Raw genomic sequence first — 22,727 nt, forward strand, 5'->3', positions numbered from 1 at the left:
AATGATAGCCTAGTATAAAAATCTATATAAATATATAAAATGATAGCCTAAGCATTCACTTATAAACACTCTCGAGCGCTATTCCAGCTTGTTCAGTTCCAGTTCAGTCACCGTTCGAGTGATTTGGATGTTCAAGAAAACACTCCAACAAAAACCTCCAGTTTTAAAAGAACTGCGTTTCTCGTTGCATCCAGTTTCAAAGTTCTCTCTTAAGGGATTTGAAATGTCAAAAGTGCAGCGAATATGAACAAGTTTGTTTCCTATATTCACTGTGAAACACCCGTTCACCGCCATTTGTGATCAAAAGCACTAGCCAACAAAGCTTTGCGTACTACAGTACAAAACCGTAAAACATACAGTAGATTAGTGCTGAAAATGGGCTGTAAATTAACAGTTACTTAACATGCAAATTATTGTCCAGAATGCTTTGTTTTCTACAGTATGTTACTGTTTTAATAGAAAAGATTGTTACTGTCAGAATTTTTTTACAGCAATTTTTTACAGATCTGTCAAAGGAAACCAGCATGTGCTGTCTTAAATAGTTAAGAGAAGCGTCTTCTCATAAGATAAGGACATGCAGTCTTATAAATAATTATGAGACACCGATTAGTCATCAGTTTGAAGATGTTGCAGAAGTTGCAAGAAAACACCACATCCTGCTGTCACACAGATTTTAATTTTGTAAATAGTTCAAAAAGGCTTATAATTAACCAATTTTATCCTATAATTAAAACTAAGTTTTATGAGATTTTTAGAGTGTTGCACGTTAGCATCTGTTAGTTTAGTGTTTCATGACCCTTTAATTCTCAACCTGGTAATCATGCCTCATATCAGGTAATTGAGTCTCTCACTTGTCCTTGGCACTCTGTTCTCTCTCTTTGTTTTTATTTTACACACATTTTTTGACATTCGCTCTGTTGGGCTCTTTCTTTGTGAAAGAAATAGGTTGAGGAAAAGAATGACATGAATAATAATGTTGAATCCACAATGCTATCATTAAAATCATCAATCCTGTTTTCCACAAACCAGCAGAATCAATTATTTTTTCCCCAGTGATGGAGCGTAGGGCTCAGAACGGAAAGTGTTGGGGATGGGGGAATAGTGTGCCTTATTTTGTTACATTGAAAGTGGCAACCCCAATTACATGATCTGTAATTGACGTGTTTCTTATTTTGACATCACAATGAATTTTTGTCTAAAACTAGTCTGATTAGAAGGTTTCCGTAGCATTTGTTCTTATATTTAACAGATTATTAGACATAGAAATCAAATTCAGACATATAGAAATTTTTTGTGGATGAAGCTGTCAAGTCTGTTCTGGGTTGGAGTTTTGTTTAGTTGTGATCTTGTTTGATTTGCACTGTTTCCAGTTGTGTTAGGGTACGTTTACACGACAACGATGTACTAAAAATGGAAAAGTTGTTTTCTTTGCTTTTTTTTTTTTCACGTAGGCTACAGACGCCAGAACGACCCCCATTCACACGGATCCACGAAAACAACAAAAAATGCTGTATAATACATGCCAGGCCAGTAGATGGCGAGGTCACTTGGTGAAGAAAAACTACACACCTAGACTGAACATGTAATACGGATATGCATGACGTCAATATTTTCACAATAACGGTATCGTTTTCAAAACCTTGTACTTTGAAACCCGTTTTCAGGCCACCAATACGCCCTTAGTTTTTGTTGTGTAAATGAATGGCCAAAGTGCATAAAAAGATTTGCATTTTTAGTTGAAAAGGGTGTTGTATTTGTTCATTTGTTGCCATGGTTTTTGATTTGCCCATGTCACACCTGTGTCTAGTTTATTACCTCGTTTGGTCCCTAGTGTTTCCCTGTGTATCTAAAGCCTTCATTTTCTGTTATTCTTTGTCAGATCTTGTCATTATTACTGTGGTTGTTCTGTTTATCATGTTTTTGTTTTCTTAGAACCTGAGAAGTTTGTACCTTATGTTTATTTTGATTTAAAAAACTGCTTGCAAATAGATCCAGCACTTTTATTTACGTCTTTATTTAACCCCAGCGTGACAGAAGCTCAGTTGGATTTTTCTTCTGAATGAGGTGTTCACAGTTTTGAGCTATAAATCGGATTATTATAAGGATTCTTATATATACATTATTATTATATTATTATAAGGCTGCATATAAACATGTGTAAACATGGACTCTCATTTTCTGTGTTCTTCTATGATCTGCGTGACTTTGCAGAGTTGTGGATCAAATACATTTTGCTTCTTACTAGGGAATAAGATTTGAGTTCTGAAAGTTATTTAGTAAGTAAAGTAAATTAAGGCAAAGCTAAGGTGACCTTTATTATAATGTGAGAATTATTATTATTATGCTTATCATGATCAAGATTGATTATATTCTGTAATTGTTTTAATAAATTAACAAAAAATAAGTTTGATAAATTGCAGTTTAGGACTATTTAATGTTTAAAATGGGTTTCAAATATAATTTCATCTGTGAATATTTTTAATATTTTTTAATAATTTAATTTATAACCACTTGCATGAATAATATTAATTAATCTCAGAAAACTTAAATATATATATATAGTTTTTTGTTGTTGTTTTTTAATTGATTCACAGCTTTTGTAAAAAAAAAAATATTAAGGACCTCTTAATTTTCACAATATAGGTGTACAGTCTTTAGCTGATCCATGAGCTACACAAGCTTTACACTCCCACTACCTATCATACTGTCTCCACAGAGACTTTAACCCCTGTGATCACTTCCTGTTTTCTGGTAGAGTTTTGTTCCTCTCTCACTTTTCAGGTGCTTCTGACGCTGTCGCCTCAGTAACTGATAAGCCCTTATCACAGTAGGTTTGTTTTTAAATGCATTTCCAGTTAATCGGTTGAATACTTCAAATTTCAGAATTCAAATCGGTCACTAATGCATTATACTGAAGGATGCATATAGTTTGTTGCTGTAGTTTGTATGCTCATTTTAAGGCTTTGTACACTGTGTTCAGTGTTTGTACTTTGATCAAGGAGCTCTTCTATAGCATGTGACAGATCTCTGCACACACACACCAGTTGCCTATAATATTTGCCTATTGCCGGTGAAATTATGCCTTGCATGATCAATAAAAAAGAGATAATATTTGGTTGATTTTTGAAAGAGGAAGATTTGCAGCCATTTGTATATTGGAGGGTGATGACAACCTTGTATGATTTTCACATTTCTTTACATTTATAACTTTAGATCATGTGCCTTCCATTGTGTTTTGTACTTGAAGGCAGGGTAGGTGATGTTTTTCATAAACACTTTTTGCTATACTGTTTGAAACTCTTCACATCCTGATAGTAATCAATAATAGAAGTGGTCTAAATACATATCTCTTTGGTGGAAGTCTCAGGACCAAAAAATGTTTGTCCAATCATTGCATTCGGTCCGCCTTTTACAGGGCCTCCTGAACCAAAACAACAAGCTTACAAGTTCACGCCATGTCGTAATTAAGAGATGGTGACCCGTGACATTCTAATCGAAGCTGTTCACATCCTCGGAATAATGCGTTTCTATGGCAACACTATCAACGCCCGAAAATACAAAAATGGTGTGCACATCCCAAACACCCAGATTGGGCTCAGGTGCAGGACAACTAAGTGATATAAACAAATAAAGAAGTGTGAAGTCCACACACTGAAAGTTACTGCTCAAAAGGATTTATTAAAAGGCAACGTTTAGACCCTCAGGTCTTCATCAGGCACAATGCCAATGTAGAGTGAAGACTTCACTCTACATTGGTATTTTGCCTGATGAAGAACACTATCAACGCCAACAGGAATCTATAGCAGTCAGGTGGTACAAGTCAGAGCTCTCTTAATTGTTTACTTTCATTATTATTTTAAAGTTATGTGCTTTGAGACATGAGGTAATTTAACACTGTTGCTCATGATGCTTTGAAGACTCTGCTTTGGCTGTGCGCGTTCATGTGTTTTGGAGGAGGCTTTTGGATCAAATGCTTTCAAAGCTAGCTTGCTGTTGCTTGCCTTTCTGAAATTGCCTAACCTAGCTTTAATTGTTTTATATAGAGTGCAAAAATAGCCACTCTCTATCTCAGTGGCCTTGGTTATGTAAGTATTTTTCCTATTTAGTTTGTCAATATAGGCATTTCAATACATTCTTAAAGCTGCAGTCCGTAGCTTTTTTGGGTTAAAATTTATCCAAAATAAATTGAGAAAATAGATAACCAGCCAGTGTTCAAAACTATCTGCTTGCCTTAGCTCGATTCAAAGCGGTAAGCTTGTAATAATGTTTTTAATTCCAGTGGTACTGGTGGATTTCCGCTGGAGATTCGAGCATGTCTTTGCGTCATTACGTCACATCTGTACACAAAGAAGGAGTCTCGGCTAGTAGGCTATATTGCGTGTGAGGATGTTGGAGGTGGAGATTTATAGCCTTTTCTCACAGCACTTGATACAATTAAACTTATCAATTTGATGGCGGATCCAGAAAGGTTCAAAGGACAATCACCAGTGACAACTAGAGACTCACCCGTGGCAAAATGCAAAAGACTTCGTTCGGACTTCGGAGTGGCTACAGAAAAAAAAGAGACTGCAACCGGCCCATGCGAAAACAAGGATAATATTGGAAGGACATTACATTTAGTCACGCAATGCTGACGTTGTTAACATTAACAATTTGAGAACAAAGTATAATTTGTACGGTTTTGCGTGATATGATAAGCGATTGTTAGATTTAATCAGCACGATTTACTGCATAGCAATGTCAGAACCAGAACAAAAGTGGATGTTTCTTACTTGTTCAGATGACATTTTCCAGTAAAAATTCTTATGTTAGTCATACTTCCAAAAAGAATAATCTGTGATTCTGAATGACAGTATCCACACCGGCACGGTGACTGACAGCCGCACCCTCTCCTCAAACATTGTGTTCATCCGCGCTGTGTCGTGTAGAAGTACAACTCACGTAAAGTTGATAATTCCGCGAATAACTGCAATTGCAGATTTCGAACAGACATGGCGACAAAGAGGAAAAACTGTGGACTGCAGCTTTAAAGTATAATTCCGGTATTTAACACTTTGAGTCTATTTTGTAGTTTGTTTTGGATGAACTAGAATGGTGGACTTAGAAATTTTGACGATGGGTCCTGTCTCGACTTTTTGACTATTTTAGAATCGCCTCTGAGTGCTTCAGAGTGGATGTCTATGGGCATGCTCAAACATGTCCTTAAAACAACCCTTAACGTTCGTTTTCAAAACTGTGCAACTCACCGAGTGGTTAGTGGTGTTCGTTGATGTTCCAAAACAAGTAGCGTAGCGAAATACAGTTTCTGTCGTGTTTTATTTGCCATTTTTTAAAATCGCATTGATGTCTGCTGGAGGTCTCAGTGCTCGTTGATATTACTGCGCTACCGGAAACGGAAAGGGGTCTGTTTACATTTGGTTGTAGTCTTTTCGCTCGGTTCTCCGTCTCTCAGAAGGCTAGCGTGAGCTGAGCAACTGCGGCAAAGTGGTTGTCGCCATCAAGTGGTCGGGAGTGTGCTAAGGCTTCAGACTCAAATATCGAGCGGAAGTTAAATGCGGTTGTGAGGTATCTGAAAAAATAGTTCCACTATAGCAAATAACACGGATTGAAAGCATACATTGCGCCGATATATTTGTTTCTAATCATCAACAAACACCACTAACCACTCGGTGAGTTGCACAGTTTTGAAAACGAACGTTAAGGGTTGTTTTAAGGACATGTTTGAGCATGCCCATAGACATCCACTCTGAAGCGGTCAGAGGCGATTCTAAAATAGTCAAAAAGTCGAGACAGGACCCATCGTCAAAATTTCTAAGTCCACCACTCTAGTTCATCCAAAACAAACTACAAAATAGACTCAAAGTGCTAAATACCGGAATTATCCTTTAAGTAAAGAGTTTTAAGACGTGAACCAAATCAGTGAGCTCAGAGATTAATCACAACAATACAACCTTTAATTGCAACCCAAAATCTTTGAAAATCTGAAAGTTTATAGCAAAATATTAAAATGTATATAAGTTAGGGCCATAACTAATTGATAACGAAAATAATCAACAACGAATTTGTGCACTGTGCACTAAAAACATATGTCAGTCACTTTACTTTACAGTAGTGAATAACACATTTCTCTGGACAAAATACCTTGCCTGTTCACAGCAAGATCGATAACTATAAAGTAGGGCAGGGACTTTAACGCGTTAATTAATTAATTACAGACTTTAACGCGTTAATTAATTACACAAAAAAATATTTTTAATCGCACTTATTTTTGCACCGCGGAACGTTTCTCACTGGATGAGTTTCGGCGGACCGATTATACTGGCGCACCAACTAGCGTTCATGACGAAGAAGCTGACGAGATCGCTTTGGTTGGCCGGTGGATGGGAAATTTTGTTACAAAAAACGAACGGATGGAAGCGTCGATAAGAGCATGGTTGTGTGCAAGCTATGCAACAAGGAATTCGCGATTGCTATTAGTGTAGTGTAGCAATATGCTATTGCTACACTTAATGGCAAAAATCGCACTGGTCTGCTGGACTTGGTTGAACAAAAATAAACAATATTTTGTTGCTTAAGCTTATGTATTCAGTCATTATTCAATGGTATACAAAAAATCCATGTAAAAAAAAAATTCCTTCTCACTGTTCTCAGGTCAAAAATGTATGCAATTAAAATGCGATTAATTTCGATTAATTAATTACAAAGCCTCTAATTAATAAGATTAATTTTTTTAATCGAGTCCCGGCCCTACTATAAAGATAACTATATTAGCGTCCATACAAGCGGACAATATCGTTCTGTTTATTCTAAGCGCGTTGCTCAAGCTCGTTACAACAGGATGGATTCTGATTGGCTGTCAATGTTTTCATCTTTCGGCAGTTGGAAAAAAATCATTCTGAAATTGATTATCGTTTATCTGTCGTTATCGTTATAGCTGTGGTGTGAACTCTGCTATTCTTTAATATTGAGATTGAGAAATATTTTTAGAACTGTATTTTTTATTTTTTATAGTAATCGTCCTTGGTGTGAATGGGCCTTTACGTCAGGTTTACACATACTCCGTCTGCAGTGCGTATGCGGCGTGTATTTTTTCCGTTGCCCATGCTAACAGGTTAGAGCATTCACACCGCACACAGATGCGGTATGGCAATGTGTTCCAGGAGTGTTGCGTCTGTTGAAGTGCAGCGAATGTTCACGCACCGTCTATTTTTGCCGTGCTGCATGCGCTGAAGCATATAGTTTAACATGGTTGGTGCTTCAACAGATCCATATATTTTTTAAAGCGTTCAAGACGTTTTACCCAGTGCATGACTTACATTTTATGGCTATATTGCGAGTATTTTCATTTAGCATAAAGGCTAGTCCAGATTGCAAGGGTCTGCTAAACTTCACAGACTTTACTGAACTAGTGGCGGCATGCGCATGTGCTTCAATCCGACAGAGCTCCATATAATAGGAATGTAATATACATTTTACTATGTTAAGTATGCTTTTTGATGGATGTTAAATGTACAGTAGGCTTAAAATGCTACATTAACATAAGTAATTACATTTTTATGATCAGTAACTGTAAATGGAAATATGTATACAAAATATAATAGCTATTTTTAGAATATCATCTCACTGGTGAGAGAGGCTCAGTGTTGAAAACCTGTGTTATGCTCGTGATGGAGTGGAGATCTTTTAATCTATTGAAGCAATCTTCACCACATTGATATACTCTGATGATTAATTGTATGATTTTACATGTACTATAAGATTCTGTGTTTATTTTCTACTGTTTTGTAATCTGCTTTTTTTTTCTGCTTTTGGTTTTCTAAACAAGTCTTTCTTTTTAATCTCATTACTTCCTTTCCCAGTGATCTAATTCTTAAAAAACGATCTAATTTCTGCTCAGGGACCTACTGTTTAACCAAATCTACCCTCGGTTGGTGGAAAACTCAGTGGCCAGGGGTGTGTTTCTGGAGAGTCTGGAGCCCTACATTCTGAGCGAGCGGATTGGCTGTCTGACTGCACCTGTCATGAGAGACCTCCTCAGCTACTTCCAGGAGAACGGCATGATGGATAGTGTGGAGGGATGCCTGGTCCACATGGACATCACTAACCTGGACATACAACAGGTGTGTATGTGCGTATGTTTCATATCTGCAGCACTTTATCATCTGTATTACCTGAGTCAACATATGTCTACCTAAAAACATGAATGCTTGTAGGTGGTGCAGATGTGCTGGGATAACCAGCTGTATGACGCCATGATCTACGTCTTTAACAGTGGCATGAATGACTACATCAGCCCCATGGAGGTATGATTGTTTGTGTTCAATGTACTTTGTGCTAAAAGGTGTTTTAAGGCTGGAATACACTACACGACTTTTTAAAATCTAAACAGATTTTAAAACACTAGGCATTGTACACTTGCCAAATTTGTAAATGGTTATTGAGAAGAATTGGGCATCATCATACACTAAATGAGTGAGGATCACACACTTTCATGGCACTCTGAATGCAACAAACTCATTCAGAAACATGCACCTCATAGGAGACACATGACAGATGAAAAGAAACACGTGTGTACCAGAGCTAAATGCAGTAGTTGCTGTAGCGACTTTTTGTTATGAATCGCGAAGAAATCAAGCCAAGCGCGTTTGGATTCGGTCTTGGTTGGGTTGACTGGGTCAGTATAGCAAATTAGTATGGCTAACCTTTTAAGTAAAGTGGGTGATACAATATGTCCTTATGATGTCTTCTAAAACAGCTCGAAATATCAAACATGTTTGATATCCTCCAACTGGATGGAATCATAGTCAAGCTAAAAATAATCAGAATCTGAGCCCATCAAACACTCTGATTTTCTGTGAAATCTGTCAACTACAATGGCCAAAATCTCCAGACTGGCTCTGACTTACGGCAACTAGCATGAACTCGTCCAAACTGCAAATTGGGACCAAAAACTGGGCAAATGTCATGCATTCCAGCTTTATTTTTTTCTTTTTCATTCACACTCTGATGGTCTAATTGCCACACAAAGCAGAAACCTGGTAAGCCGTTGGGGACACCTCAAGGGTGTGTGTGCACATTTTTGATGTGTACACGTGAGTTTTTGCCCATAGAGTGTGGGTTTTTAGTGTGTGTTTCTTACCATTAGGATAGAAAAGAAGATGAAAGGCTTGTTGTCAGAGGAATCTTCTGAACCCTAGATGAAAGGCGACCGAGTAAGGGATTCATTTGTTTCATGGCCAAAATGTCACACACATAGCCTACACACTGACCAAACACTAGTGTGTGTTATGCTGGATTATGTGACCGTGTCTTGAAGAATATACTACAGTGTATACATTTTTTATCTTCAACACGATATGAGAAACACTTTCTCAGCAGGCTGCATTATTTTGTGAAAATAAAAATAAAATAAAAAAGATTGTTTTAAACAGGGTACCCGCGGGTCTTAAAAGCCTTGAAAAAGTCTTGAATTTGATCATCTCAAATTAAGGCCTTAAAAGCCTTGAATTTTGTATACCAAGTCTTGGATTTCGTTACAAAGGTCTTATTTATGTTTTTGCCTTTGCTAGGATTAAGTTCATACCGTAACTAAATTAACTGTTACTAATGTAGGCTAATTCAAAATGTATGCAACGTTGAGTCAGAGACAATTTTGGTTGAGTGCACCTCGCGCTCCACGTCAAAGCAGAAAAAGCGATCGCGTGCGCACCCGTTACTATGGTTACTAGGCAAGTGAGGTACAGAACAAGATAGTACCTAGCCTAGTTTAATCCGCTGTGGCCACAAATGACAGAATTTAAACCCCAAATACGAGCTTTTCTGTTAAAAGAACATATTTTCTACCCGGTCTTTTCAATAGTATCTGGCAACCATGCGCACGCTCTCTCTCTACACTGCTGAAGCGCGGATTATCTGAAAACACAGACAAGCTGGTTGGCAACAGTTGGCATTCAGCGATGATTATTTAAAATGTTGTACTTGAATTAAAGTGTCATCCAGTCGGTCTGTGTTCTGTCACGAGCCGCTTGCGCTGTTTGTGCGACTAAATCTGCGATCAAAATGCAGGCTGATATCCACCAGTGTTCATACGAGCAAGAATGCAATGTTTACCGAATATCCACATGATTTCAAATGTGACCTTGATTTTATACAACAGTAAAAAAGAAAAGAAAAAAGGGTAACATTAAGTGATGTACTACATTTAAAACAGCATTGTCAGGCTTATGGGCTCTGCACGGCGGTATTTCCGGTGAAGGTCTAAGGATGCTGGATTACTTCCTCCGATCGTAGAGTCCTAGCCTGACTACGTCAGACTTCCTACTTCCGCTAATTTCATTTCGCTCCAATGCTATACCGAGAATTTATATTGGTTTTTATACTCTATTGCTATACTAAAGAAACGTTAGTCACAAAAACAGACAAAACAGACACTCCTCGTTTTGTTTATGCTTCTGTGTTTATTATATTAAATAAACATAACTATATATAAAATTACATCTAAACGTATTAAAGTTTCGTTTCAAAGACGAGAGGACAGTAAATGTGACCAGTTACGGAAACTAGGGACACAAGTCGGTTCTGGGGCATTTTGAGTTATTCATAGATTCTGAAAGTGTAGTCTCCAAGCTTTCCAACGATGTGTAACACGTGGAAATCTGATAATATTTAGAGAAGTTGTGGCCATTTGAAGGTAGGCACTTAAAATAACTAAAAGTTAAGATAACAGCCTCTAAAGATGTGCAGTTCTCACCTCTCTCTGCTGGGGGGAGTGACAATAGGGCTCATTTACATCTCATTTAGATAAGCCATACCCCCTGTAAAGCTTCCCCCTGTGCTTTACAGCTTTTTTTTCTTTCCTGAGCTAGCTAATAACAATAGGTAGGTATTGGGAAGGTCTAAACAGACTAAACATGCGATAACATGTAGCCTACGTGTTCTTAGAATGAACACAAAACGACAAACTTTAATGTTTATGGAAACTCACCCCCAGGACCGGCGAATGCACTTCTGCCGCTCTAGGCAAAAAACAATTGTGCTGCCCCTCTATTTGCAACGTATACCAGCAACAACACACAAAGACCAATATGCCATATATAACGCAAAACCAGCAACAACACACAAAGACCAATAAGCCATAGGCCTACATATAACGCAAATAGTGCGCAACGCGCGTGTGCCCAAAATGTCAACAATATTAAAGTTTATGCAGGAGGCAAATGTCTGCTGGCATTTTTCTTTAAAGGTGCCCTAGAATGTTTTTTTTTTTTTTTTTTTATAATGTTTCCTGGGTTACCCTTATAATGTTAGTATGTTTTTTAGATAAAAAATATTCATAATTTAGAAATAATTTTTCTAGCCTGCTTTTAGCCTCTGATTTGAACACTCTGTTTGAAGGGGCGTGTCTGCTGTGGGATTCAGTGTAACCGCGGCCACTGCTGTGATTGGCTGTGGGATTCAGTGTAACCGCGGCCACTGCTGTGATTGGCTGACATGCTTGCATATGAAATAGCAACGCATTACATGTGAAACTCTCTCCCGAATACTTTTACTACTGCTATTATACGTTTTTACTATAACAGCTATCGAGATTAACGAATCGTGAGATGTTTTTAAAGTATTTAGATCTATTCCCATCACATAAAATGTTGCCGTGATGAGCATTGAGCAGATGACAGTGTGTTGATCGCGAGAATGAAGATCTTATCATTGCAAAGCAGTTTCTGCACTCTCTCTGCTTTCACCAATGCAAACACGATGATGTAAATACAGTAAGAGCTCTGTATTGGCCCAAGTTGAGGAAACACTCGGTGAAATGTTTGGAAATTTCCAGAGAAAATAAAATTAACCCATTGTTTCTTCAGAGGCTCAGATGAAGGAACTAAAAAATACTTTTGTGTTCATGTGTACATCCACACTGAGCAACTGCCATGCTTCGGCTGCGCAGTTCCGCCTGGCATTGAGGGCTGGCATTATGCAAATATTTGGAGGCGTACATATTAATGATCCCGACTATTGCGTCACAGTCGGTATTGTGTGGAGAACCGACCGTTTTTCAGGGGTGTTTTTCATAAACGTGAATTAACAGGGAACGCGAAAACAGTCCAGTTTGAGATTCACTCTATGTCATGTCCATGCACTGAACTCTTGTTATTTGACTATACCAATGTAAATTAAATTTTTAATTATTGGTCACCTTTAAGCAGTCATGACAGGAATTTTCCAAATAATCACATTTCACTTCCTCAAATTACTGTTGCAAATCTCTTTACATCACTTTCTTATGTGCATACACACACAAATGAAATGTCCGCAAGCACATTATATCATCAGCAGGTTCAGCATCTTAAATAACGACTAGAGAGCAAATGAAGCTTAACTTACGTTTCAGAAACGCGCACAGCAGGCCTTCATCGCAGCAAAGGTCTTAACTGCATCCTCTATTTCGATTCTCTGTGCCAGTTCATGTTGTTGCCAGTCCATTAAGTCTGTTCCCTGTTCACAAAACGTTCCCCATTCAAAGCAATCGGGATGTCAAATATGAAACAGCCAGCCACCGTTGTCAGCGAGCCGAGCCGCCGTATTCAAGCACCGAGAGCGCGCGCGACGCGCCCGATACCTCCGGTTCAGTTTCCCGAGCCCACAAAGTGCGGCGAAAACATTTTCGATGTAACTGCCACGGTTCAGCTCGTCTGCGACAATCTTTGCGGCGTCCATCTTCATTGAATTTTAATATCAGATAGAGCAGGAGCAGAGCGCTGCATATTAAGTAGCCACGCTGTTGGGGGGCGGGGGGCAAAGGCGCGGGCGGCTATTCAGTATGGAAATACACACAGACAATGACACGCCCCTACTGCATGCTAGAATCCCCGAAAAACAAGCCGATTTCAACCTCAAAATGTACGCTTTTAAATATACCAATACTGTTATCTCAAACATGGAGAGGCTTCTTCATCATCTCAACTAACAGATTCTGCAAAAAAGCGGAAATCACAAATTTTGGAAAAAAACGCTTCTTTCTCATTTTGCTCGCAAGTTGTGCTGCCGACTTGTGTCCCTGGTTTCTGTAACGGGTCACAATTTTGAAGACTCTGCCATAATCCTGTTTTCCTCCGCTTTAAATCTCCCCAACCGGAAACGCACGAGCATCCTTGCGTCAAACGCGGAAGTTATGTGTGCATATAGCCCATTGCTCTGTTTTGCAACGAAATATGTGGCTTTGAACGAATCGTGAGATCCAATTAATGAATGACTCAAAGACTCACTCATAAAGAAAGGGAGTTACCGCCACCTACTGGCGATTTTAATGTTTTTTAACATTGCAAATTTAATGAACATTGTTTTATTTAAAGCATTATGTCTGTCTTTTTTTAAGGTATTACAAAGGTAAAAGAGGGATAATTATGTAGAACTGCACAAGTGCTACTGCTAAAGTCGTGCAATGTCAATAATTTATCATAAGCCTGATTGAGTTGGCCTAGAGAGAATAATTATTATGACATTTTCTGTCTAAAGACTACATATAAAATAACTACCAAAAGTAAAGTAACTGCAGTTTGACTAAAAGTGGACAAAAAATGCAAAGACTTTTCGTCAACTACAACTATAAAAAACTGGATGACTCAAATGTGATTAAGACCAATAAACATTTTCATCTTAAGACTAAATAAAAAATGGCTGCCAAAATTACACTGGCCTACATACACGTGCGCTACAATGCTGTTGCGTATGTATTAAATGAATTAAATAAAACATTTTACTTAAATTATCAGTCAAGTAGCCTCCTTGTACATTATTATTTTCTAGGGTTTAAAATGTATACAGATTTGACATTTTCCCCTCATACTTCTGTCGGAATGGGTACGAAGTTGGCATTTAATTTCATTTGAAATGGTATTAAAAAGGTCTTAAAAAGCCTTGAATTTAAGTTGGAGGATCCTGGGGGTACCCTGTTTAAAGAGATCATAAACTGAGCAATCTATAAAACATACTATCATATCATACTATAAAAATATCCTGCAAGTTTCAGAACTGAAAACTTCCTTATTAGTCTAAAACAGCTTTTATTGTAACCAAGCCCAGCGAAAGACTCGTTGTGGAATGTGCCTATGTAATAGATAGGTTAAAGACCACCTATGTAGAAGAAAATCAATGTCTACTCCATCATTGCAACTTTGGCCCCGCCCACTGGCGTGTTAGTGAAATGAGGAGGAGAGAGCGATACAGGGTCACTGGACTAAAAATAACATTACCTTCCAAAGGATCCTAATGCTAGGAATGTGGTTATTTATTTTTAACAATGTGAATGGCTTAGTTCATTTCAATGTGGATTCGCGCAGGCTTTGCAAACTGGCTTTTAAGATATGCACTCGACAGTAATGCCACAACATATAAGTAAATGTGTTGTAAAGACTCTGCTTGGGTCTGATCAATGGGGAATTTGCATGTCATAATTAATAATTAATAACTAATAATTATTCATACAGATTTGGATCAGCCCAGTCTTACATGTTAATAAATCTCCCATTAAGGGAGGCTTTGTCATTTTACCTGCGTGCATACATGTGTATCCCCACAATTAATCACAAATGAATTGTAACCAATTATACAGACCACGTTTTACAAGACAGGTAAAATTAATTAGCTCAATTAATTTATAGAGTTGTGAAAACAAATTCTGTGGCCACAAGAATTAGTTTTCTTGCTCTATAAAGTTTACACATACCCGTCTGAGGTATTTCTGTAAAGAGCTCGTAACGTTATCGAAGCATATCAGTGACTTGGGTTATGAGCAACAGGCAATGAGTCAATCAAAAGGATATAATGTATTTAATGAAGCTGAACTACTTAAGCATTTACTACAATGATACATGTATTTACAAACATTAAACACAAACTAAGACGACGCGGGGCGTTTAGACAATTGGTACCCATGTAAACATGAGTTGGAGAGAGAGAGAGAAAGGGAGAAAGTTGGTGAGAGAGTTGGTGAGAGAGTTGGTGAGAGAGCGAGGGAGAGAGACAGAGCTGGTACAATTTCACCTCGACATCAACCTTTCTGAAACAACACGAAAACACCATTGTAAGGCTTCTTAGAAGCTGTAACGGGAATGATACTTGCAAAGCAAATGAGGTCTGTGTGTGTTGCGGGCTCCTTGCGCGGTCCGGTCGGCCCGCATGTTGAACGAAGGTCCTGTCCTGCTTGCGCGCGTCGTGTGGAGCGCGGCCGCAGCGTTTTTGCACGGCCCGTCCCGGCGCGTGCATGGTTGGCCGCTTGCGCGTGGCCCCTTTGTTCCATGGGGGATCACGTGGCGTTCGTTGGCATTCGGCGCGAGTGTTTGAAAGGCTTAAAGTCTTTGAGGTGACGTTACCCGAGGAAATAGTTCGGCAAAGTCCATTTCCTTTCCTGGGAGACGAACTCGGGAGTAAGTTAAAGAAGAGACGAACTTTAGACGAACAAAAGAAAAGATCCATGGTGGGATCAGATCTCCATGAGGAGATCGCTAGCATCACATGTTTCTCTGAGAAGGTCAGACTGCAAGAGAGAGTCCAGAGGGAGGTTCAGTCCTCTTTAGAGGAACTGGAGTCCACACCTCTGAGGTGCGAACTGGCCAATGACATTCAACGAAACTTTTGGCGGCCAAATTCTCTTTGTCTTGTCAAAGTTAAACTATGGCCGTGTCCGCCTCTTTTATGACCAGTCAGAATTTGTCAGAATCATTCCACAAGATGATAAAAACATAGAAAACATACATTTTACTGTAATCTTCTGTATCTGACCAAATCAGTTGGAACGAGATAATTAAAACGGTACCAAACACAACATTTACACATAATTGGAATATGAAGATACATCTTAATACATAACTTTTAAACTCTCAAGAGTTTCACTGATACGCTAGGAGATCATTTCTAAACTACCATGGACTGGGAAACACACAGACATACAGGAATATATCGTATTCAATTGGTAATGGCTCGTTTTATGCGTGTAATGTAAAGGTCCATTATGTGTGTGTGTGTGTGTTGGTTCGTGTGTGTGTGTGTTAGAGTTCTGTTATCTCTCTTGCAGAGATGGGGGAGGGCATGGAATGTTTCAAGCATTTTATGACTCTGGCCATTCCTGAGAGAGAGAGTGTGTGTGTGTGTTGCATTCAGTCTTTTTGGGTCTTTAGCAGGATGTATTTAGTTATTCAGATTCACCCTTTTAGCCCAGTCCTTACAGTGTTCATTCTAATGCCTGATCTGTGACCAGTGATTTCTGATATGTAATGATTCATGTACAGTCAGATGTTCACTGGTTCACTTTTAGTCAATCAAACCAGTGACTAAACGGTCAACTTCACATTGTTTCTCTTAGTAGGATAAAAATGATCGGTTATCTTATCTGTGATTAAATTATATATAGAAAGCAATCAAAGAATGCTCCATTCACAATTGCTGGAGGTCAATCAAACAGCACAAGTTTATCAGTGTCTGAGTTCTGGACTCTTGCCAAAACTCCCTTTAGAATAGACTAATCTCTTATTTACATTTATTTTTATTTTTTTAGTTTATTTAGTTTGACAGGGACATTGTACATTAATAAAACATTTCTGTAAATGTACCAGAATTAGCCAAAGGCTATTTTTCATCCGTAGTCCCTGGACAAGATGTTACAAGTCAACCTAAAGAAAAAAAATATTAAGAATACATAATAGAAATTTTAATAATTACATAATACCATAAAAAGCTATTTAAACAGTTTTGGATCAATTAAAACAATCAAGCAAATATAAACAATAATATGATGGCTAGCAGATATAAGATTCTAATGTTGACAAATCTGAGTACTGATTAACCACTTTTTCCATTGTGTTTGCACTATTAGTTATGTAGAAAGCATTCATGAGTGTGCAGAAATGGAGTTGCAATGATGAGATCACTGCATTCATGCACTCAACATGTCTGTGATTGGTTACAATGCTCATTACTGCAACCTGTAACGATTAAAGGTGTACCAAAATGGGTGCCAGTCTGGTATATTATCCAGACAAAATTGTAAATATTCATAAATTAAATCGTCCCAAAGGAATCTAATAAAATGTTCTCATCACATTATATGATCCCTATCATATCCTGTTTCTTTGATTTTATTTTGTTATTTTATCAAATCAAATGACCTTTCACAATCCAGAGCAGGTAAAACAACATATATTCACGTTCATGAAGTGCAATACAAGTTAAAAATGCCCATACACAGATTCCACCAGTATAACAATTCCCAACACATTGAATAAGCAAAAAAAGTACAAATCATTTACAAATTCATAACTACTCAATCCATTCAACATTAGTTTCAGTAATGACCATTGAGCTTGTGTATAGTTCATATAGCTCGAGTCACTATTGTTGTAGGAGTGCCGTTGAGTTTGTGAATAGTTCATAGCTTGCAACGTATCCAGTTCAAAAGAAAGAAATTAGCACAAACTATCAAATTTACACTATCCCAAAAAATTAACAACAGCAAAAGAGAGTTGCACTTACACTTTCCCTAGCATGACTGGTTTATCGTCAGTCTCTGTTTAAATCGGGTTAGATGCACAATTTCACTCCATACACGGCTTCAGCGGGAGTTTCAAACATCCATATACGTCTTCAGAGGGAGTTTCAATCATCCATAAACAGCAGGATCAACGAGAGTAAATCAAACTGAGCCATGTGAAACACCACCGTGTCTCCAGACACCAGACATTTTTCTTTCCGCTATGGATATTACGTCACATCTACATGCTTGTTATTTAAAGAGAAAGACTCGCTTTTATTAGCGGAGTTCATCACATGAATTTTGCTACACTCCCCCTCCCCTGAAAATTATTATTATTAACTATTAAAAGCCAAGGAAGTCCACCTCCCCACTTTCTTGTGCAAAAATATTCAACACTCTTTGAGGTTCAACTTGATCAAGTTCTGTTTGAACATCACTAAATCCCTTGAATTCCTCTTCTCCACTTTTTTCAGCAAAAATATTCAGTACTCTTTGATGTTCAACTTGATCAAGTTCTGTTTCAGCATCACTAAATCCCTTGAATTCCTCTTCTTCCACGAATAGGTCTGAGATCTTTTGATTTTTCCTTTTCCCTTTTTTCTTTGATGCATCACTTAGTGCTTGCAATTCTGCAGCTGAAGGATAGCAAGGTTTTATCCGTGACACATGCACAATTCGACCATTTTCTCCAGTATCCTCCAACACAATTTCATAGTTAAGAGGCCCATTTTTTTCGACCAATTCGGTACAGATTTTGCCATGTGGGGGCAAGTGTAGCAGAAAATTATTTTTCTGCTTTGGAGCAAGGGTAGGTTCGTAACCAAACTCTGTCCTGTTCCTCATACTTGCTTTCTCTTCTATTCTTGTCAATTTCGTTTCTGGCGTTTTTTAGCTTTATATACGTTTATACTGACAAACTCCTGCATTCTACTCAATTTCTTAACTTGAGCATAGACTGAAGAATTGGGAGTACATTCCCTTGGCTGTACATTAAGAGGACCCCGCAATGGTCTATTCAAATCAAACTCAGCTGGGGTCACACCAATTGACTCATGAACAGCGGAATTCAAGGCAAATCGGAACTCCAGTAAGTCTTTATCCCTCCGTTTATGATTATTGCCAATGTACATGGAGATCAGATTGTTTTCAGTGTACGATTTATTCTCTCAGTAATGTTGGTTTTTGGATGATAGGCAGTCGTTCGTTTTGGGGAAACATTCCACTGTTTGCGTGTTTCTTCGAAGAGAGTGGATACAAACTGAGAACCTTGATCAGACAGAACAAAATCAGGTACTTCCCATCTAGTGAAGATGTATTTTGTCATTTTCTGACAACTGATTCTGCAGTGGCCTGACGAAGAGGGAAGAGCTCCACCCAACGTGTATAATAATCCACAAACACCAAAAGGTAAACATTCCAATTGGGACTTCGTGGAAATGGTTCCATAATGTCAACTCCTAACATTTACCAGGGTCGATGTACATCAGTCTGTTGTAATTTCCCTTCCAATCTTCTACCTTCAGTTTTGTACAGCTAACACTGTTAGCAACAACGAACATATTCTACAACATCAGGATTCATTTTGGGCCAATATACAAGAGTCTGCAGTCTTTTGTTGGTTTTGAAATGCCCTAGATGTCCAACTAATACATCTTCGTAGAAATTCTGAAGGAGTTTAGAGCGAAGAGAAGCAGAAATGTAAATCTGATAGATGGTTTTGTGTGATAATTGCTGCACTCTATAAATCTTGTCTTCCAAGATAGTAAAGGTGGTGGTATAATTTACCATAATAGGTTGTCCAGTCTCAATGATGGTCATATAGAGAGATTGAATATCTGGATCATTTTGTTGTGCCTTCCATATCTCTTCATCTGAGATTTGCAAATCCATGGATATTTCATTCTTGGTTGACAGCAAAGTAGCACAGCTGGGTAAGAATACTCCAGATTTCTCTACAGGGGCTCGAGATAAGGCAACTGGGACAATATTATACTTCCCTTTTCTATATTCAACTACAAAATTGAATTCTTGAAGTCTCAGTGCCCATTGAATCAGGCGTGCGCTGGGCTTTTGGGTTTTAAAAACCCTCACAAGGGAGGAGTGATCAGAGACCACGGTGAAGTTTCTCCCTTCCAAATAATACCACCAATTCTCAATAGCCCAAACAACAGCCAAACATTCTTTTTCTGTTTTAGAGTAGGTTCTCTCAGCTTTATTTAGACTACGACTGGCAAAGGCTAGGACTTCTTCTTTTCCAATTCCCACCTCTTGTACCAGTACTGCACCCAACCCAACATCACTAGCATCAGTATAAACAATGAAAGGCAGATCTAACTTAGGATGTCCCAAGATTGGGGGTGATACAAGATGTTTCTTCAGAGCTTCAAAGGATTCTTGGCACTTTTCAATCCACATGAACTTACTACCTTTCCGTCTTAAGGCATTTAGAGGCTCAGTAAGCTGTGGAAAGTTGGGCACAAAACAATGATACCACCCTGCCATTCCGAGAAATCTTTGCAGTTCTTTCAGAGATTTAGGTGTAGAAAATTCCTGTACTGCCTTTATTTTTTCAGGATCAGTCTCCACTCCTGCCGTTGAGACTACATGACCAAGAAATTTCAAAGAGGTATGAAAAAAATGACTCTTGCATGTTAAAAGTAAGATTGGCTACTCGAAGCTTGTCCAAGATGGATTGCACATCCTTAAAATGCTGTTCACTGAGGGGGAATAAATAATGATGTCATCCAAATATACAAAGCAGATGGTACCAGGAAGTTCTCCCAAAACTAGTTCCATCAACTGTTGAAAGGTTGCTGGAGCATTTTTAAGTCCAAAAGGCATTACATTGAATTGAATAGCCCTAGTGGACACACAAAGGCGGTCTTATCTTTGCTTCCTTCATCCATAAGGACCTGCCAATATCCACTATTTAAGTTCACAGTGGAAAAAACTGCAGCTCCAGCCAGTTATTTCAGGATTTCCTGAATAGAAGGAAATGGGTAAGCATCTGTTTGCGAGACAGCATCTAATTTCCAATAATCCACGCAAAATCTAAGTCCTCCTGTTTTCTTAGGTATCATAACCACAGGAGCAGCCCAGGCTGAAGATGAGGGTTCGATGATTTTATTTTCCAACATGTTATTAATGTGTTTTCATGATACTCAATTTGGATGGGGAAACACGTTAAGACTTTTGCTTAAGGGGCATTTCTTGCGTCAGAAAGATTTTGTGAGAAAGCACATCAGTGCATCCCATCTTTGTGGTACAAACATCAACGTTTGCATCCATTTGTGCAAAAAAAACATTGTTTCTCACACTCTTTTAAGGTGACATCTTGGATGACGGGGTCAGGAAACTTAACATATGCTTCCACATCAGCAGACTCTGTTGGATGAGGAGCTATAGCAGAGAATAAAGCAAGCTGGGTTGGCTGCCCTTCATCTGCATGCCATGCTGGCTAGAATTGAGAAACATTATTGGATAATTCTTATAATTGACATTTCTCTGGGCCAATCGGAATTTTAGCACTTTTTCTCTTGGTCAATCGGAATCTTAGCACTTTGGCGTCAGAATCTTGAGCACACAGCGTCAGCGTCTACTGAGCTCGCCATTGGATGAGACACCACGCGAGTCTGATGAAAACTCATAACGTGTAGGAATCTTTTGTGAAATTCGAGGTAAGTCAAGCTTTTTGGAGCAAAAGCTATTTATTTGCTTGATTCAATTGACGTTAGCTACCGCTTTTTATATGATATAATTTACAATAATATTGTATTGTCTAGGGGTGGAACGGTACATGTAAGTTATTCGTATTGAACCGAAACGGTACGGGCGTCACGGTTCGGTGGACGAATTTGCACAGAGAATACACGGTATAAAAATAAATAAAACTCTAGATAGCAATAGATTTCGCTCTATTCACGTTTGGTGTGAACGCAGCATAATGTCAGCATAACAGGCTGCAATGTCAAGATTGCAACGCTGGAGTGTGTGTATGTGTGTGTGAGAGTGAGTGTGAGAGGCGCGGGCGCGATCAAACAGTGGAAACATAAAAACATACTCCGTAATTTTGTTAATACAGGACATCATTCAAACTGCAAAGTGTTTACTTATTTGTGTACACTCGCAATAAAATACAACATTGTGGTTTTGTCAAACTATAAACTCTTGTCAAACTGTAACCTACAACTGTCACCCAACCACACACACACACAGTTTTAAAAGCAAAACATATTTATCCAACCCCATTTCAAAACAGTCTGTGGGTTCCATTTTTTGGACATTCATCATATTGCATTGGTTTTTATTTCTTGTCCTCGGAGTCGGAGCACTAATCTGTTTATTTTTAAGTTGCACATTCTACATTGATTAAAAAAGATGTTTTTGATGGTAGTATTATTTTATACGGAAATCAATTATTTATAATTCAGATGAGAATAAAGTTAGGGTTAATTAAAATTAAGGAAAACAAATATATTGATCTGAAATATAGCAAATTAATTTTAAATTCATTCAGGTACAATTGCTGTTGTTACATATCTCAAGGTCTTTTTGTCTTTTTATTAATTTAATTAATAAACTAATTGTATAAAACTATTGTCAGTGCACTATAAATAAACTGGTTCTAAGCCTTTATTAATAAAAATTCAAGGCTTAAGACATTTATAAAAATGCCTTCTATATTTTTGTTTTGCTTTTCACTCCATCGTACCGAACCGTGATGTCTGAACCAAGGTATGAACCGAACTGTGACTTCTGTGTACCGTTCCACCCCTAGTATTGTCGTCATACCTATAAATTACGTTAAGCTATGCTAAAAGTGGTACCGCCAGACCCGGAGATCGGCTGAATGGTTTCCAAAACGGTAAAAAACAATTGTTTTACTCGAGGGGAGGTGGAAAATGAGCTTAATTCTCCAAATGGTGGAATATCCCTGTAACGTTAGCTAGGCTTATCGTTAGCCGGGTACTACTACTTCTTAGTTGACTAGCCAGTTGAGGATTTGTGTTTTTCAAAATCATCTTTATAATTTCCTCCTCCTCGATGTCCGGTTTCCATCGTTTACAAAGAGATCGATACATATAAGCAAAATCACGTATGCTCTCTCCTTCACCTTGTACTCAACCTCTTATTCACTCTGCCAGTTCATATTCGGAATCCTCAGACAAAAATGCAGTTTGAAACTTTTGCTCAAACTCGTCCC

The 22,727-nt window shown here is 38.2% G+C and overlaps 1 protein-coding gene across 1 annotated transcript in view; it reads left to right on the forward strand.

Annotated features, from left to right (window-relative positions):
• vps8 (VPS8 subunit of CORVET complex) overlaps nt 1-22,727 on the forward strand; it is a 163,294-nt gene that overhangs the window by 43,622 nt on the left and 96,945 nt on the right. The window contains exons 21-22 of the mRNA XM_056254327.1: nt 7,898-8,120; nt 8,214-8,303. Of these exons, the coding sequence (XP_056110302.1) occupies nt 7,898-8,120; nt 8,214-8,303 (313 nt within the window). The remainder of the gene's footprint in view (nt 1-7,897; nt 8,121-8,213; nt 8,304-22,727) is intronic.

This window comes from Rhinichthys klamathensis, unplaced genomic scaffold, assembly GCF_029890125.1.
Source record: "Rhinichthys klamathensis goyatoka isolate OS25496 unplaced genomic scaffold, OSU_Roscu_1.1 h1tg000111l_1, whole genome shotgun sequence".
NCBI classification, from domain to species: domain Eukaryota; kingdom Metazoa; phylum Chordata; class Actinopteri; order Cypriniformes; family Leuciscidae; genus Rhinichthys; species Rhinichthys klamathensis.